We start from the raw sequence: 19,646 nt of genomic DNA, 5'->3' as shown, positions 1-19,646 counted from the left end.
GTTATACAATAACTTACCTGATTAACCTACAGTAATTAACCTAGTTAAGCCTTTAAATGTCACTTTAAGCTGTATAGAAGTGTCTTGAAAAATATCTAGTCAAATATTATTTACTGTCATCATGGCAAAGATAAAATAAATCAGTTATTAGAGAGGAGTTATTAAAACTATTATGTTTAGAAATGTGTTAAAACAGAAAACAGGGAAAAATATACAGGGGTTGGGGGGCTAATAATTTAGGAGAGCTAATAATTCTGACTTCAACTGTATCTTAATTGGATTCATGTTTGCCTCGAGTATGACTTTAACTGATATTAAAATAATCAAAAACTCTTATTCAGAATAATGCCTTAATTGGGTGAATATCGCAATGTTGTTGTCCATGTAAACATACTGTGTGACTCTCAAAAGTTCAAGTAGTGCAATTCATATATTACTGTTTCTCTCCTGTTTCTTTAGCGTATGGGGGTCTGCATGGTGTTGTTGAGTCCAAGGTAGTGCAGGTTTTCAGCGGCGGGCAGTAAGAGCACGTCAGTGGGCATGAAGCTCTGCTGGTAGTCTGGGTTGTCCAGGTTGGCACACGGGGAGCGTGGGAGAGTCGCACAGGAGGTGTTCAGGTACTCCGGGCCCTCGGGTTTATTAGTGCAGCTGTACGTGTCTATGTAGCCGTTCTTTGTCTGTTTGTGGGACGGACCATCGTAGATTGGGTTTGTCATATTGCTTGTGGTTATGTCTTGGTTTATGTATTCTGTTGGGTATAAGAAGAAGATGAAATCTGATTGATGCTAAAATCATTTTTTAAAAATCGAGGAGAAAAATGCATATTTAAATCATTCAAAATATATATTTGAAAAATATCATATTGCTTCAGTTTTTAATCCACAAATAATATTTAGAGCCAACCATACTACATTTGTGGAAAATACATTTGGAAAAATGAATGTTATTTTTAAAATAATAATAATTATTAAATATTATTAAAATTATTATTATTATTATTATTATTAAACTAGAATTGTTAATTATTATATTATTATTATTATTATTATTATTATTATTAAACTAGAATTGTTTATTATTATTATTATTATTATTATTATTATTATTAAACTAGAATTGTTAATTATTATTATTATTATTATTATTATTATTATTATTATTATTATTAAACTAGAACTGTTAATTATTATTATTAATATTATTATTATTATTATTATTATTAAACTAGAATTGTCAATTATTATTATTATTATTATTAAACTAGAATTGTCAATTATTATTATTATTATTATTAAACTAGAACTGTTAATTATTATTATTAATATTATTATTATTATTATTATTATTATTATTAAACTAGAATTATGAATTATTATTATTATTATTATTATTAAACTAGAATTGTCAATTATTATTATTATTATTATTAAACTAGAATTGTTAGATATTATTGTTATTATTATTATTATTAAACTAGAATTGTTTATTATTAATAATATTATTATTAAACTAGAATTGTTAATTATTATTATTATTATTATTATTATTATTATTAAACTAGAATTGTTAGATATTATTGTTATTATTATTATTAAACTAGAATTGTTTATTATTATTATTATTATTATTATTATTATTATTATTATTATTATTAAACTAGAATTGTTTATTATTTTATCATTATTATTATTATTATTATTATTATTATTATTATTAAACTAGAATTGTTAATTATTATTATTATTATTATTATTATCTATTGTTACTAAAATAGAAATGGCTTAACATTATAAAGAAATATTAAAAAACATTTACAATATTAAAACTGGACTATAAAATATATAAAAAATATTTTAAAAATTATATAAAGATATAAAAATAAACTTCATTTAAAATATCAATAAATGCTATAACAGTATATAAAAGAAAATCTGATTTATATTTACAGCTGACAGCCATGCAAATAACAGTACTTGTACAGCCTCTTCACCCTTGTACCCTTCACCGTGTATTACTCCGCCCACATACAGCAAAAAGCAGAGGACTCTCTTCAGCATAGGGCTCAAACTGGATTCCTGGAGGGCTGCAGCTCTGCACAGTTTTGCTTCAACCCTAATCAAACACAGCTGATCTAGGTGTTCAATACTACTAGAGACTATTAAGCAGGTTTGAGTTGGAGCTGGTTAGAGCTAAATTATGCAGAGCTGCGGCCCTCCAGGAATTGACTTTGAGACCATTGCTCTACAGTTTGATAAATATTGCAGCTGTTGAACAATATAATGTACTTTTGAGGCTTTTTTTAGTCAAGAATGTAGTTGTTTAGATTGCATCTATGCAGTTTATTTATAAGGATAGTGCCTATTTTAAATATTTATAATTTCTTTGCATTGGCTGCCATCAGCCTGTCTGAGCGGACCAAAGAAAGTGATGGTTGACATTCAGCCACAAGAAAGAGATCGCATAAAAAGTCCTTAGGAAGAAAAACTCATTGTTTTTTTTTTAAGGTAAGTTCAAGTAAGTGACATTCTAAGGCGATCTCTTCTTTTTGTGTTTTGTAGTGCTCTAGTTATGCCACTAAGCCACTAAACACTATGAAACTGGTAGTGTTTGCTTTGGCGTTTTTTGGGGTAATTATTGTGATATCCTGATTGCAACAGAGAAATACTGGTAAATCTCTGTAGACTGATGGCATTTCATGCAGTTCAGTCTAATAATCTTGTGAGCAAAATCATCTGTTTTGTCATCACTTTAGACATTACGCTAGAGAATCATTCAAATACTAGCTCTAAAGTGACGTTAGTGAAGTAGCAACGGTTTCTGCTGTTCTGACGTCAGCTGCAGATGTGAATGAATGGCGGAAGAAAGTAGTTCCTCATACAAAAGTGTTTTTGAGACTCTCCGTGTTTGATTTTCTTTATTATACACAAAATTAATGCCGTCAAACTTTTATATAAACGCAATATCACACTCATAGCAGTACGATTATGGCTGTATATCGTTACTGGTGGGACACTAAGGCACTCGGCCTGTGGCCTCAAGCCAATGCATACCTCCCACCAATGCCGATATACTGCCATATCGCACTGCTACTCATGTAATACTGCTCATGTATTTACTCTGGTAAGTTCAATAAACCCTGTTTAAAGCGTATATCAGTAAACACAAAAAAACCCAACAACAATATTATTATTATTTCTTATGAATATGTGAATGGTTCATAGAAATATTTGTAAATGTTTGTGTGCACATTTGCAGAAACAATATGTATCATTGCATTGTATGGGTTTGCTTGTGTTTATTTATTATTACTTTGTGTGTCTATATATTTTTATAGCTATTATTATTATAATTTAGTATTTTTATTCTTAGCTTGCATAGGGTGGGTTTAAGGTTTGGTCTCAATGTGAAATGCTTTAAATAAAGTATAAAAACAATGTTATTATTATTATTAATTTTATTATTAAATGCAAAAAAAATATCGAATGTAAATGACAAGCAAAGAAATACAGTATCGAAACCTAAACTAAAAAATTAAAGCTGAAAATGTTAAAAGAAACATTCAAAATAATAATAAATAACATAAGTTTATATAATATTATGGAAAATGCTTTATACCTCATATTTAAGGTGGTATTACCAGTTGTATTAAGGTTGTATTACTACCTGGCAGCATGAGGTCTTTCTGCGTGGGGTCTGTAATGTAGCGTAGCATCTCACCGTTCGTATAGTCTTCCTGAAAACCACACACAGCAAAGCAGAATAAATGCTGATGTCTAATGCAGTGTATTTGTGTTTATTAGCAGTATAATTGCTGATGTTGGACTGACGGGGGAGCAATGATGCTGTGGTTCAGTCTGCTGGCTCTGGCTGAAGATTCTCTTGCTGGGCAGCAGATACTCCTCTGCGTCCACCACACCGGTCATGTCTTCAGTGCTGATCCACGAGCGGAAAAACCTGGAGTCAGTTGGGCTCGGCTGATACATGTGATCATCGCCCTGAGGATGAGGACAAGCGCACAATAATTACAAATGCTTATATTTATAATAATAATGTTTATATTTGATGTTAAGAAGCAGCCCTTTAAATAGTTTGCTCTGATCTGTATCTTAAACTGTTAATAGTTCAATTATTAAATAGTTCAAATACATGTTTAACCATAATCAGAGGTTACTGTAGGTCAGAATACATTCAATATTCCTCAAAAACAAGTTTGATTAATAATTTAATTCAATATATACATTTAGTTCACAGAGGCATAGTACACAAACTAACATTACTGAAAAATTTGATCTCTGATCTTAAATAAAGAATTCACACCCTGCTTATAGGCTTGGTCAGCCACAAAAACATCACTACTGTTTGTGCTGTGGGGGAAACATACCATCAGAATGAGTGTATGGTGCTTTATCTTCTCCTTTTGAAAAAAAATACGATTTGATTTTGCTTTATGTGATATTGAAAAGTTTCTATGTAAAGTTTTTAATCTCTTGATATGTTTGAAATGGGTGGCACGGTGGTTCAGTGGGTATCATGTTCTCCCCGTGTTGGCGTGGGTTTCCTCCGTGTGCTCCAGTTTCCCTTATAGTCTAAAGACGTACGTTAACTAAATTGGCCGTAGTGTATGAGTGTTTCTGAATGTGCAGTGTATGGGTGCTTTCTAGTACTGGGTTGCGGCTGGAAGGGCATCCACTGCATAAAAGATATGCGGGAATAGTTGGCAGTTCATTCAGCTGTGGTAACCTCTGATAAATCAAACACAGCCGAAAGAAAATGAATGAATGAAGTGTGAAAATACTGATCTTAAATGTATAAATTCTGCCAAATATATGGGTTTTAATATTCTTAGTGTCCCACATTGTCCAACACAACTTAGAAATTGCCCCACATGTAGTGTGTTTTGGTGATGGTCATGCTAAAAGTCAGTGTACTGTCAGAAAAATGCATCCTTGCCAGATTATGCCTCAACTCATTCACCAGAAAGAATTGTTAGGTGGAATATTTGGAGGAGAAATAGCTTTGATTAGCCAGTCAAGTAGAGATTTGAAGGAAGGGGATGCTTAATCTGGCAGGGGTATCATTTTTTGGGGTTAAAAAGCACAATTTCTATATATGTTGTCTTTAAAATCAAAAGATTAAAAACTTTCAACGACTTAAGATTATGATGAGTGTTAAACACATCATAACAGTCTTGTGAAAAGGGTCCATTCATTTCCAGTGAAGGGGAAAGAGATGTTTCCCCCATGCCGGCCACGCCCCCAGTTATGACACGATGCTGACCTAATATAAAGACGAGTTCTATTTCATTTTCCAGCAGAAAATACCTGAATGACGAGGTATCGTGATGGATCTCTGGCCATTTTGGAAAACTCTACCACAAGTTCGCGAAAGTGAGGTCTGCTGTCAGCGTCGATCATCCAACCTACATATAAACACACACACATCATATCCTGTCAATTCACCTGCATTTCAAATGAAATCATGAATATTCATTGTTTCGTGTTGATATTTGTAATGCACTATTTTCTGTGTTTTTTTTTATATATAGATTTTGTATTGAACGTATTTAGTGCAAAAACATATCAGAAATTTACATTGAGTAATAAATTATGATTAAATGAATTATGATAAAAATAGTAACATTAAATTAATTTGTAATTAAATGGTTAAATTAAATGGTAATTAAATTAATTAAATTCAATGGTTTATTAAATTGCTCCATTATATGTCCTTTTGTATGATTTGTGATGTTGTGTGTCCCTCAGAGTCGGCATTAGCACTCACACTTGACCATGATCATGTAGACGTCTATGGTGCAGATGTTGGGCTGTGGCAGACGCTCCCCTTTCTCCAGGATATCTGCGATCTCTCGGGCTGGAATCCCATTGTACGGTTTGGAGCCGAATGTCATCAACTCCCAGACTGTCACTCCTGATGCAGTAAATATCAATGAACACATTACAGTAGGGTTAGGTTTGTTGTTGAGTTACTGTAGATGTCATGAACGCACAATCTTTTTTTTTTTCACAGCATTTAATAATATTTTCAGTATGTTTGATTGCACTGTTGCATAAGTAGTGGACACGTACAAGAAGTGAGATGCATCTAATGCCTTTTAAACACAATATTAATATTTAGATTTGATATAAAGATTATTCAATATTTAGGTGAATATAAAAAAAGTAAAATAAATATAAATTACTCTGTATTAATTTTATTTAAAATATTTCACATTTTATTTCACTTTTATTTCAATGAGAATATGACTGAATTATCGTAGTGTTTACTATGAGGTTAAACTCAAATTAGACTTTAACCTTATAGTAAATTGAGCACATTATAAATATTTATATTCAATATAAAGCATAATATAAATATTCAAGTTAAAATGTAAGTGTATATATACTGTTAAAAGTTTTTAACTTTTTTTCAAATATTCTTATTTTTAATAAAATTAGTTAAAAAAAAAGTTTATATTTTATTTCAGCTTTATTTTAATGATAAAATAATTTTTTAATAATTGTAGAGTTTGCTATGAAGTTAAACACAAATTAGCATTTATATTTGAATTTGATAACCCTTGCATATTATTGACACACTAAGGGCTCTATTTTAACGATCTAGGCACAAAGGATTAGGGGTGTGTCCTAATCCGCTTTTGCTATTTTAAAAACGGAAAAATTCGCTACGCTGCGACGTATGGTCTAACAGGGTTGTGCTTATTCTCTTAATGAGTTCTGGGTGTTTTGAGTATAACGTGTATTAAACCAATAAGAGTCATCTCCCATTCCCTTTGAGAGTCAGTTGCATCACACCATGGCGCATTTGCTATTTACATAGCGGACTTTTTAGGCTAAGTAGAGATCTAAATGCTTCACTGACTAGAAAACAGTTAAACAGACCATCTGCAGCACGGGGATAAAGAATGAGCCTCCATTCAGCCTCTTTACTTTCTCTTTACTTTATTTTTACTCTTTACTTCTTTACTTTTGTGGATAAGGAAACGATGTTGTACGCACTCCACTGAAGACATCCATCAGCCTACATAATTAATTTAGTTTGTTAAGCGCAAAGATTTGTTTCAAAACTATTTCTACATTTTGTTCTGATTTCCAGCAATTGAATAAATGAACAATAATAAAGAAGTGTGGTCAAAAAACTGAGCTATATACACACGTGCTATTCTTATGCCCCAATGGTGATGCAGACATCTCCAAAACCTGACAGGTGGACAAATCTAAACTGGTTTATATATATATATATATATATATATATATATATATATATATATATATATACATATATATATATATATATATATATATATATATATATATATATACATATATATATATATATATATACATATATATATATATATATATATATATATATATATATATATATATATATATATATATATATATATATATATATATATATGCTTATAATAAATAATACTACTAACAATAATATACAAATGCAAATTGGCATGAATAGCAACATGCAAACTGTTGTGCTGGTCTGAAAATAGCAACAAAGTGCGCCATACACGTCTTTTGCCTTATTCCTCGGTGTACCATAGGGCCGTAAATGTTTTGCATTATTTAACACTCTTCACTGGTATTTAGCTGGTTCTAAATGCAATGTGTGTTATATAAAAGCAATACACACTTACCGTAACTCCAAACATCACTCTGATGAGTGTAAATCCAGTGACGAATCGACTCTAGAGCCATCCACTTTATAGGCACCTAAAATACAACAAACACACATAAATGAAGACTTTCTTGTAAATATCAACTAAAAGCTTCACATGACGGTTAATTTAAAGCAGTAGTTCATATAAAAAATAAAATACTGCCATCATTTACTCATTGTTCTAAACCTGTTTTTACTTGTTTTATTCTGTTGAACACAAGCAAAGATATACTGAAAAATGTTGGGAAAAGCCATTGACCTCCTGCCTTTGGCGTGAAGCTCTAAATTGAGCTCAGGCACATTCTGTTTCCACTGACCATTCTTGAGATGTTTCTGCAGCTTAATTAATTAAATTCAGTTGATTGGACATGATTTGAAAAGGCTCACACCTGTCTATATAAGGTCCCAGGGTTGACAGTGCATGTTAAAGCACAAACCAAGCATGAAGACAAAGGAATTGTCTGTAGACCTCCGAGACAGGATTGTCTTGAGGCACAAGGCTGGGCAGGGTTACAGAAACATTTCTGCTGCTCTGAAAGGTCCATTGAGCACAGTGGCCTCCATCATTTGTCAGTGGAAGATATTTGGAACCACTAGGACAATTCCTAGAGCTAGCCGGCCATCTAAGCTGAGTGATTGGGGGAGAAGGGCCTTAGTCAGGAAGGTAATCAATGACCCGATGGTCACTGTGTCTGAGCTCCAGCATTCTTCTGTGGAGAGAGGAGAACCTTACAGAAGGATAACCATCTTTGCAGCAATCCAACAAATCAGGCCAGACAGAAGCCACTCCCTGCCTGGATCTGAAGGACTCTGACCATAAGAAACAAAATTCTCTGGTCTGATGAGACTAAAATTGAACTCTTTGGAGTGAATGCCAGGCATTGCGTTTGGAGAAAACCAGGTACCGCTCATCACCAGGCTAATACCATCCCTACAGTGAAGCATGGTGGTGGCAGCATCATGCTGTGGGGATGTTTTTCAAGCAGCAGGAACTGGAAGACTAGTCAGGATAGAGGGAAAGATGAATGCAGCAATGTACAGAGACATCCTGAATAAAAACCTGCTTCAGAGTGCTCTTGACCTCAGACTGGGGTGACGATTCATCTTCCAGCAGGACAATGACCCAAAACACACCACCAAAATATCAATGGAGTGGCTTCACAACATCTCGGTGAATGTCTTTGAGTGGCCCAGACAGTGCCCAGACCCAAATCCTATTGAACATCTCTGGAGAGATCTGACAATGGCTGTACACCGTCGCTACCCATCCAACCTGAGGAATGGGCTAAAACTCCAAAAGACAGGTGTGCTGTAATTGCTGCCAAAGGTGCACCAACAAATTATTGATCAAAGGCTGTGATTACTTATGAAAATGTGATTTTTTTTTTTTTTTTTTTTTTTTAGGGTTTTTATTGTTAATAAATTAGCAAAAATTAAAGAAAAAAAAATTCACACTGTAATTATGGGGTATTGTGTAAAGAACTTTGAGAAAATAAATTAATATAATCCATTTTGGAATAAGGTTTGGAATAAGGAATAAGTGTACTACTACTACTATTTAAAATCATTATTATAATTTCACGAGATCTTTAATGTTATACCGATGAAAACAATGTTGAGTAAATTACCAGCAGATTTTTATTTTAGGTTCATATCTTTTCCAGGTAATGTTTGTGAATGTGCTATATGTACTTTTCCTCCTTCAGCGTGATACTCTTTCTCATCTGCACTCAGGAGCCGAGCCAGGCCGAAGTCGGTGATCTTCACGTGGTTGGGAGTTTTGACCAGCACATTTCTGGCTGCTAAATCACGATGCACAAGGTGACGCTCCTCCAAGTAGCTCATTCCCTGTTGAAGAAGAGGTCAGATGTTTTCAGATACTGATGATAAGCAAAGGATGTCAATAGAGGCTTTGTGTGTAAATTCCAGAGACTCAGCGCTTTCAGAATTGCTGTTTTTGCTGTTTTCGAGACGAAATGCACTGAATTTATTTATGTGAGTGTTAAGCTTGTTGTTTATTTATGCTACATGTTTCACATTTAATTATTTATGCATTCATTAGGTTTACTGTTTCAATATTTATGCATTTATTTGTAAGTAGGTTTATGCAAGATTTATGTGCCTCCACTTAAAAATCTGAAGTCAAATACAGTTAAAGTCAGCTTTATTAACCTTTTTGAATTATTCGCCCCCAACCACCCCTCTGTATATTTTTCCCCCAATTTCTGTTTAACAGAGAGAAGATTTTCACATTTCTAAACACAACAGTTTTAATAACTCATTTATAATAACAGATTTATTTTATCTTTGCCATGATGACAGTAAATAATATTTGACTAGATATTTTTTCAAGACACTTCCATACAGCCTAAAGTGACATTTAAAGGCTTAACTAGGTTAATTGGGTTAATTTGGAAAGTTAGGGTAATTCGATAAGTCATTTTATAACAGTGGTTTATTTTGCAGACAACAGAAACAAATCTATTGTTTAAGCGGCTAATAATAATAATAATAATAATAATAATATATATATATATATATATATATATATATATATATATATATATATATATATATATATATATATATATATATATATATATATATATTACAGGAGGGTGAATAATTTTGTCTTAATTTTGTATGTATGTATGTATATCATTTTTTTGTGTGTGTGATTAGGAAATCGTATATCTATACATTAAAAGTGATGTAAATTTTTTAAATATTCTTACAAATTATTATCCAAAAGATATCTTAAATAATATTTTAATAAAAATATATTTGAATTAATATATAATATTAATATGTAATAAGTAAATATATCAAATAAATGTAGCCTTTGTGAACATAAAAGACAAAATAATAATAAAGTCTTATGTTCTTAAGTTAAAAATCTTCGGAGTTCTTAATGTGTATTTATAATATACAGTTGAAGTCAGAATTATTAGCCCCCCTGTACATTTTTTCCCCGATTTCAACACATTTCTAAACATAATAGTTTTAATAACTTATTTCTAATAACTGATTTATTTTATCTTTGCCATGATGACAGTAAATAACATTTGACTAGATATTTTTCAAGACACTTCTGTTCAGCTTAGTGACGTTTTAAAGGCTTTACTAGGTTAATTAAGCAAGTTATTGTATAATTATGTTTATCCTGTATATAATTGAAAACAAATATTAAAGGGGCTAATAATTTTGACCTTAATGTTTTTTATAAAATTCAAAACTGCTTTTATTCTAGCCAAAATAAAACAAATAAGACTTTCTCCAGAAGGAAAAACATCAGCTCTGTTAAACATCGTTTGGGAAATAATAGAAAAAGAATAAATAGCGCACTTGAGGGCGAATAATTCTGACTTTAACTATATATTTAATTGTTTTATGCACACAATTTTCATGCTGTATTTTGATCATTTAGGTTTAGACAGTGAACTGACCTTGGCGATCTGCACACACCAGTTTAACAGCGTCTGCGAGCCGATGTTGTCTTTATTCTCGCGCACGTAATCCAGCAAGCAGCCGAATGGCATGATCTGAGTGATGAGCTGAACATCAGACGTCAGGCAGATTCCCAGCAGACGACACACGTGCGGATTATCCACACCAGCCATCACATACGCCTCCTAAAAACACAGCAAAACACACTTTACATGCAGCACCACTGAGAGTCGTGAGGGAAAACAGCAGTACACACACACTTACATCCAAGATCTCTTTGTTGGCTTTGGGAGACGCCACTTCTCTTAAAACTTTAATAGCGACAGGTATTTTCACATCTTCACCCTCTGGGATCCACAAACCCTGGGAGAAAAGCAGGAAAGAGACACAATTTCAAATTCACAGCTTCTGAGTTCTGAATATACAGTTAAAGTCATAATTATTAGCCCCCCTGTTTATTTTTTCCCCAATTTCTGTTTAACACAGAGAAGATTTTTTTTCAACACATTTCTAAACATAATAATTTTAATAACTCATTTCTAATAACTGATTTACTTTATCTTTGCCATGATGACTGTAAATAATATTTGACTATATATATATATATATATATATATATATATATATATATATATATATATATATATATATATATATATATATATATATAGTTGAGGTCAGAATTAATAGTCCCCCTTTGAATTTGTTTTTCTTATTTAAATATTTCCCTAAGGATGTTTAACAGCAACGTTCGCACAATATTGGGGTACAACGTCAATCTGACATCATGTTGGTGTCCTGTGCCTGCTGGGAACATTATTTAACTTAAATAGCATTAACTAACGCTAAAAACATAAATAAATACTGTAAAATGTATTACTAAGAGTTTGTTCATGTTAGTAAATATATTAATATACTAACATTAACTAATGGACCATTATTTTAAAATGTCATCGTTAGTCTTACTACAGTATTATAATTCATGTATTAATTATATTAACATAATATTGGTTAATATATTTAATTATCCTATTGATCAATATTATTTTATATTTTCATTTTAGTCTTCAAGTAGTTTATTTAACTTTAATTTTATTTTAGTATCTTTAGTAAACTTAGTATAAACATTTTTAATTTAGTAGTAAGAATGGAAAGTTAACACTTTCAAAGCATGTATTATTTTTGTATTTTATATTCATTCATTTTCTACTGCTTATCCAGGGTTGGGTCACAGGGGCAGCAGTCTCAGGAGAGAATCCCAGACTTCCTTCTCCTCAGACACTTCTTCTTGCTTCTCCAGGGGGATCCTGAGGCATTCCCTGGCCAGCCGAGAAACATAGTCCCTCCAGCGTGTCCTGGGTCTTCCCCGAGGCCTCCTCCCGGTGGGACATGCCTGGAACACCTCCCTAGGTAGGCACCTCCCTAGGTAGGCTGACTTCTCTCGACTTCTATTCTATTCTATTTTATTCTGGCTCTATCTTTACTTGATCTATTTGATTCTAATATGTATATCTTAGTTTATTTCAGTTACATAAACCATTTTTTAAAGTGTAACATAAAAACACTAATCACAGTGTGACTCTATATCTACCAAATCCTATTTTAATCAATTGCGGTAACAGAAATAAGCTTGCATCAGATGAATTGTGTATATTGGGGAATATGTTAATCCTGCTTAATTTAATGCACCTTAAAAACAGTCCCAAAGGCTCCAGATCCGAGGACTTTGATTTTCTTCAGCTCTGTTTCCTTCAGGATGCGCAGGAGAGCCTGGTTTGGTGCTTCTCCACTGGGTGTCAGCGGTTCCACTAGCTGCATAGACATGGAGATATGGTTAAAGGGAAAGTTCACCCATATTTACTCATCCTTAAGTGGTTTCAAACCTTTGTACGTTTCATTTTTCTCTTGAACACTAAAGATTATATTCTGAAAAAAGCTGAAAAGCTGTAACCATTGACTTCCATAGTAGAAGTTGACTTCCAGAGAAAAACAAATACTGTGGAAGTCAATGATCAGCTTTCTTCAAAACACTTTCTTTTGCGTTCAACAGAAGAAAGAAACTGTTTTGGAACAAGTAAATGATGACAGAACGTTCAGTTTTGGGTGAACGATCCCTTTAATTCAGTGCTGGTGTTAATGCATTACAAGTACTACAAGTGAGTTACGTATTCAGATGACTTTTAGTATATACAAATGCTACTGTAAGTGAACTGTTTCAACTTAAAAAAAAAAAAAAATCGACCTAAAGACTTAATCTACTTAGATCAGGGGTCACCAAACTTGTTCCTGGAGGGCAGGTGTCCTTCAGATTTTAGCTCCAACCCTAATGAAACACACCTGAACAAGCTAATCAAGGTCTTACTAGGTATATTTGAAACACCCAGGCAGGTGTTTTGAGGCAAGTTGGAGCTAAACCCTGGAGGGACACCGGCCCTGCAGGACCGAAATTGGTGACCCCTGACTTAGATCAACACAGATTTATTCATCTTTTGTATTGTAGATACAAAAGTGTAGACTTTAATGTAAAGCAATAGTCTCAAACTCAATTCCTGGAGGGACGCTGCTTTGCATAGTTTATCTTCAACCAGCTCCAACACACACCTGCTTAATAGTCCATAGTAGTCTTGATTAGTTGGATCAGCTGTGTTTGATTAGGGTTGGAGCAAAACTGCAGTGCTGCGGCCCTCCAGGAATCCAGTTTGAGACCCATGATGTGAAGTAATGCACTACTTTTTAATTTCCATGAAAATATCTGAATGACTATTTAACACAGTAACACCAGTTATAATTATTTCTCCATATATTGACTTGCAACTCTCAAGCCCTGTTCCTGTGTTGAGTAAAATCAACAGAAAGTGCGGAGGTGTTGTGTATGATGTATAAATATAATACGTACATAGCTCTAGCTATAGTAATGTCAACATGTTTTTACTCATCTCACAAACACAGCTTCAGTATGCCAGTCAAATGCAAACTTAAAATATTCATTGCTAAAGAGTGCTGAACTTGCTTTTCATGCGTGTTTTTAAACTCCAGGCAAATTCTGACTTAAAGTTTTTGTTCAAATGTAAATAAAAGCTGAAAAAAACATTGTTTTTTTACACAATGATGCCTCTTGTACATCACTTTATTATCTTTTAGGAGTAACCTGTGTCATTTACAGTCAAAAAAGTCCTGCTGGCGGCATAAAAATAACTTTAAGTCAGAATTTGCCAGCAGTGTGAATAATTTCAGGCTTGGCTGTGTAAAGGAGAGCAGAGACAAAAGGTTTTCATAAAAACCTATTTTATAAAGGAAATGTTTTAGGCAGAAATATATTTTTGCTGTGGTTATTAACTCATAAGTGTGGTCTGTTAATATCAGGTGGTATTCTGAACAAATGTTTAACACAGATTACACATTGTTACAGTTGAAGTCAGAATTATTAGCCCCCCTAATTTATCCATTATTCATAGTTATTCCCAATTTCTGTTTAACGGAGAGAAGATTTTTCATCACATTTCTAAACATAATAGTTTTAATAACTCATTTCTAATAACCGATTTATTTTATCTTTGCCATGATGACAGTAAATAATATTTGACTAGATATTTTTCAAGACACTTCTATACAGCTTAAAGTGACATTTAAAGGCTTAACTAGGTTAATCACTAGGTTAATCAGGTTAACTAGGCAGGTTAGGGTAATTAGGCAAGTTCTTTCTTTTGTATAATGATGGTTTGTTCTGTAGACTATCGAAAAAAAAATAGCTTAAAGGGGCTAACAATATTTACCTTAAAATGATTAAAAAAGAAATAAAAACTGCATTTATTCTAGCCGAAAAAAAACAAATAAGACTTTATCCAGTAGACAAAAATATTATCAGACATACTGTGAAAATTTCCTTTCTCTGTTAAACATCATTTGGGAAATATTTAAAAAAAAAAAAAATTCAATAATTCTGACTTCAACTGTACTTTTGAAAAGTAACGCAACAATATTTGCTAGATTTACTGGCTTAATCTTGTTAATTTAAAAGATATCTGACTGTGACCTTCTTAATATTAGCCGCAAACATATTTAGACTTTAGCTTTGCAAACAATATTAAACAGCATTTTCATTTTAAATTTCAGCTCCATTAAATGTTTCAAAAGCAATCCACCAATGCAAAATGTTAAAACTTTTTTATTATTATTGGCAATATGCATTTATTTTTTTGAAAACATCTGAATCCAAAAACTGAAAACTCTATTGTGGAAGTGAAAATTAAGGTATGGCTGTTAGCAGTGGGACATAAATAACAGTGTTACTGTCGTCCCCACAGGAACTCTTACCATTTAAACCTGATTCACTTTTAAACTGGAAAAACTCAAGACATTGCAAGCTTAAGGATGTGTTATTGCACTAAATAACCAGTAGATTAATCATTAGTGTGACGCATGAAAAGAAAAACACAACTTGTAATGAGTAAAAAATAACTGCTTAAAAATCGATATTGTCTGGTTTTTTTCTCCCACCCATTTTTTTCCACCATCACGTCCCTTCTGGGTCTCCATAGGATATTATGAATAAAGGCTTAATGAGGTTAATTAGATATATAAATAACAATGGCTAAAATATTGGTTAAGGGGGCCAATAATAATGGATTTTAAAAATTAAAAACATTTTATTCCACCCAAAATAAAACAAATAAGGCTTTTTTTCCAGAACATTATAGTAAATACTGTGGAAAAATGCCTTGCTCCATTAAATATCACTTTGAAAAACAATATTTGACAGGACGGTGAATAATTTAGCCCTCAACTATCAGCTGATATTTGGCAGCTCTATCAAGGGTTGCATAATGAATGTGCTGTTATAGCCTGGAAAGCAAATGTTGTCAGGGTTTCGAGAAAATCGCTGTTACTTTCGTCCCACGTTACTTTCATCCTCGCTCTCCCCTATATTGTATATAATTTAACAAAACAAGCAAGCCCAGCCCACCTGATAAAGTAATGCAAAATTAACGCAACACATTACTTTTCTTAAAAATAAACACATTTACTTTCTTTTATGCATTACTTGTAACTTTTCCCAGCACAGAGATGGTTGACGTTTTTTAATTTGCTTTGTGTATCTGTATTGTTCACCTCTCTCTCCTGAAGGAGGCGCCGTAGGGTCCGCTTTCGTCTGATGTGTCGACGACGGAAAATGACAAAGATGAAGAGGAGGATTATCATGACAAGCAGCATCCCTCCGACAACCCCAGCCGCCACCACAGGCATGTGAGAGCTGGAGAAAGAAATGTATTAAAACAGGTAAAGACAAAATGATTCGCCCTCCTGTGAATTTTTTTTTTTCTTTTTAGTGGAGCAAGGAATTTTTTGCAGTATTTCCTTTAATTTTTTTTCTTCTGGAGAAAGTCTTATTTGTTTTTTCTACTAGAATAAAAGCAGTTTTTCATTTCTAAAAACCATATTAAGGTAAATATTTTTTTTGTGTGTGTGTTATTGTGTAACTGATAAATCAGAGCCTCAGAAGTGTGTATTAAAAGTGTCAATTAAGTCAGATGTTGATTTTGCATTAATTATTGATCTGCTTTCAAGTCTGTGTAAACTGGAGACTTTTATTTCAGTATGATGATGTATTTGCAACTGGGATTTGAATATTGAGTAGTGGGCGGGGTTTTCTTTGGTGCTCCTCCTCTCATCTTTCACTTTCATCTTTCACATATTTCACACAAGCTGTCAAACTGACATCATCAGTGAAGTACTGCTGTTCCAGAGCGGAAGCAAATGATTAGATTTTAATAAATACATATGGATTGGATTAACATGGATTAACAGCATGGATTAAATGTTCACTTTACAGCAGGGGTGTCCAAACTCGGTCCTGGAGGGCCAGTGTCCTGCAGATTTTAACTCCAACTTGCCTCAACACACCTGCAAGGATGTTTCTTACTAGAAAGCCTAGTAAGATCTTAATTAGCTTGCCCAGATGTGTCTGATTGGGGTTGGAACTAAATTTTGCAGGACACCGGCCTTCCAGGACCAAGTTTGGACATGCCTGCTGTATAGGGTATATGCAGGAATCCTTAAGGTAATTTCAATACCTTTTTAAGACTCTTTAAAGACCTTCTCAGAATATTTTAAGACCCAATCGCCACTTCAAGTTCTAATTAGTATCACACCTTTAACTTAATAAACAGTTGTTAATAAACAGTTAAATAAATCAACAGAGCACAACCATGCAACAGAACTCAGATAAGCTTGAAAGAAACCAAGCTTGAATGAATAAATTACGTGGTTGTTTTCAGCGACAGGCTTCAGCCACTGTTTAAACTCATCTTTCTCCAACCAGGAGTACGCAAACTTACATTTTCCACTTTTGCCGTCTGTTTCACTCTATGGTTTTGCTTCATGTGGAGAGCGCCACATCACCTTCACATGTTTGTCGCGAATTATGTGACATCACCAGGCTGGAGGAGCTTGGCCGGATGCGCGTGTGGATCGAGCATGCCGTTGTTAAATAAATATATTTTTGCTTTTTTTGGAGTCAAACACTTTGGACGACGCTTGAACAAAATTTAAGACCTCGTAAAAATGTGATTAACTCTTTTTAATACCTTTTAAGGGCCTTCATTTTCTCATAATTGATTTATCAACTTTTAATACTTTTTAAGAGCCTGCAGACACCCTGCTTTAAGACTATAGGCAAAATAAACATTGCAAATTCTAGTTTGATGCAGAATTTAATACTGAAGAACAGCAACAGCATAGAGTAACTCATAATTTACTGTACCCTTTCGGTTCACAGCCGTGCAGTCCTGGTCCACTGCACCTATAATAAACACACGTTTTACAAAACTAAACACAAATTTCAAGCTCTGACACAAAGCTGCTGAATTATTTATTAATATAGTTATTTATTAAATATTTCCTTCTCTATAATTAGCAAGAAATTACACTTTATATAAAATAAAAATTCTCACTCTTAACTAATGGGTATTACTTGCCTATTATTAAGATATCTGCTGTTTTCATTTATTTTACTTATACATCTGATTTTTGAACGACTTTAATCCTGCTGAAAACCTAAACCCAACTATTACCTTAATAACTATTAATAAGCAGTAAATTAGGGCTATGTCATAGTTGATGGTTTATTGATAGCAAAAATTGTACCTTGAATAAAGTGTGAGTGAAATAATATATTATTCATAATCAACATAGAATTTCTAATCTACAATAATGAAAATAATTTTATTCTAGCAGTGCTTAACTTGTTCTTACCCTTGTGTACAGTTAGCATGGCATGGCTGGCACTGTCTGCTTTTGTCTGGGTACGTCCAGACTAGTCTGTTATTAAGACCTTGCACTCCTTGTGCACACTGTGCCACGCAGTGTGTCCCGTCTTTAAAGTGAGCACACTCTGTACACTGATCAGCACCCTAAAAAGGCAGAAAAAGAAAACCATATTCACATATCCGACACCGATTAGCACAGAAATCTGACTTTAAAGCTTATTATAGGGATAGTTCACTTAAAAATTATTTACATTTACTCAACCTTTTTCCAAAAATGTATTTTCTTTTGTTGAACAAAAAAGAAGATATTTAGAAAAATGTTGAAATGCTCATAACCATTGACTTGCATAGTATTTGTTTTCTGCTGTGAATGTCAATGGTTACAGGTTTTCATTCATTCATTCATTCATTCATTTTTTCATTTTCCTTCAGCTTAGTCCCTTATTTATAAAGGGTCACCACAGTGGAATAAACTTCCAACTATTCCGGCATATGTTTTGCACAGGGTGTCATGATGGCACGATCGCCTCACAGCAAGAAGGTCGCTGGTTCGAGCCCCGGCTGGGTCAGTTGGCATTTCTGTGTGGGGTTTGCATGTTCTCCGTGTTGGCGTGGGTTTCCTCTGGGTGCTCTGGTTTCCCCCACAAGTCCAAACGCATGCACTATAGGTGAATTGAATAAACTAAATTGGCCATAGTGTATGTATGTAAATGAGTGTGTATGGGTGTTTCCCAGTGTTGGGTTCTGGCTGGAAGAGCATCCGCTTTGTAGAACATGTGCTGGATAAGTTGTTGGTTCCCTCCACTGTGGTGACCCCTGATTAATAAAGGGACTAAGCCGAAAAGAAAATGAATTAATAAAGGTTTTACGCAGTGGATGCCGTTTCAGCCGCAACCCAGTACTGGGAAACACCTACATACTCTCATTCACACACACACACACACACCCATACACTATGGCCAACTTAGTTCATCCAATTCACATATTGCGCATGTTTTTAGACTCTGGGGCAAACCGGTGCACCGTGAGGAAACCCACGCGGACATGTGAAGAACGTGCAAACTCCACACAATTGCCAACTGGCCCGGCCAGGACTCGAACCAGTGACCTTCTTGTTGTGACCTTCTTGACAGTGCTAACCTGAGCCAGGATTTCATTATTCTTCAAAATATGAAGAATTCAAACAGGTAAAGGGTGAGTGCATTTTATTTTTGGGTGAACTGTCCCTTTAAGCAT

The 19,646-nt window shown here is 33.5% G+C and overlaps 1 protein-coding gene and 1 long non-coding RNA gene across 2 annotated transcripts in view; one reads left to right on the top strand and one right to left on the bottom strand.

Moving 5' to 3' along the window:
• Positions 1-19,646, bottom strand: part of LOC130218162 (epidermal growth factor receptor-like) — a 60,597-nt gene continuing 40,951 nt past the window's right edge. Inside the window, exons 15-27 of the mRNA XM_056450241.1 lie at positions 18,397-18,554; positions 17,906-17,944; positions 16,255-16,396; positions 12,835-12,957; positions 11,410-11,508; positions 11,145-11,330; positions 9,391-9,546; positions 7,676-7,751; positions 5,782-5,928; positions 5,322-5,419; positions 3,828-3,995; positions 3,664-3,733; positions 1-748 (exon numbers count right to left, since the gene is read on the bottom strand). Of these exons, the coding sequence (XP_056306216.1) occupies positions 456-748; positions 3,664-3,733; positions 3,828-3,995; positions 5,322-5,419; positions 5,782-5,928; positions 7,676-7,751; positions 9,391-9,546; positions 11,145-11,330; positions 11,410-11,508; positions 12,835-12,957; positions 16,255-16,396; positions 17,906-17,944; positions 18,397-18,554 (1,755 nt within the window). The 3' untranslated portion in view covers positions 1-455. The remainder of the gene's footprint in view (positions 749-3,663; positions 3,734-3,827; positions 3,996-5,321; positions 5,420-5,781; positions 5,929-7,675; positions 7,752-9,390; positions 9,547-11,144; positions 11,331-11,409; positions 11,509-12,834; positions 12,958-16,254; positions 16,397-17,905; positions 17,945-18,396; positions 18,555-19,646) is intronic.
• LOC130218163 (uncharacterized) lies at positions 4,850-19,537 on the top strand. Its single transcript, XR_008835923.1, has 6 exons — positions 4,850-5,387; positions 5,763-5,936; positions 9,433-9,560; positions 12,367-12,555; positions 16,270-16,422; positions 19,412-19,537. It is a non-coding gene; the product is annotated as an uncharacterized LOC130218163 (long non-coding RNA).

Source organism: Danio aesculapii, chromosome 24, assembly GCF_903798145.1.
Source record: "Danio aesculapii chromosome 24, fDanAes4.1, whole genome shotgun sequence".
In the NCBI taxonomy this organism is placed as follows: domain Eukaryota; kingdom Metazoa; phylum Chordata; class Actinopteri; order Cypriniformes; family Danionidae; genus Danio; species Danio aesculapii.
The sequence above is the reverse complement of the archived record's forward strand: the minus strand, read 5'-3'. Positions and strand labels throughout refer to the sequence as shown.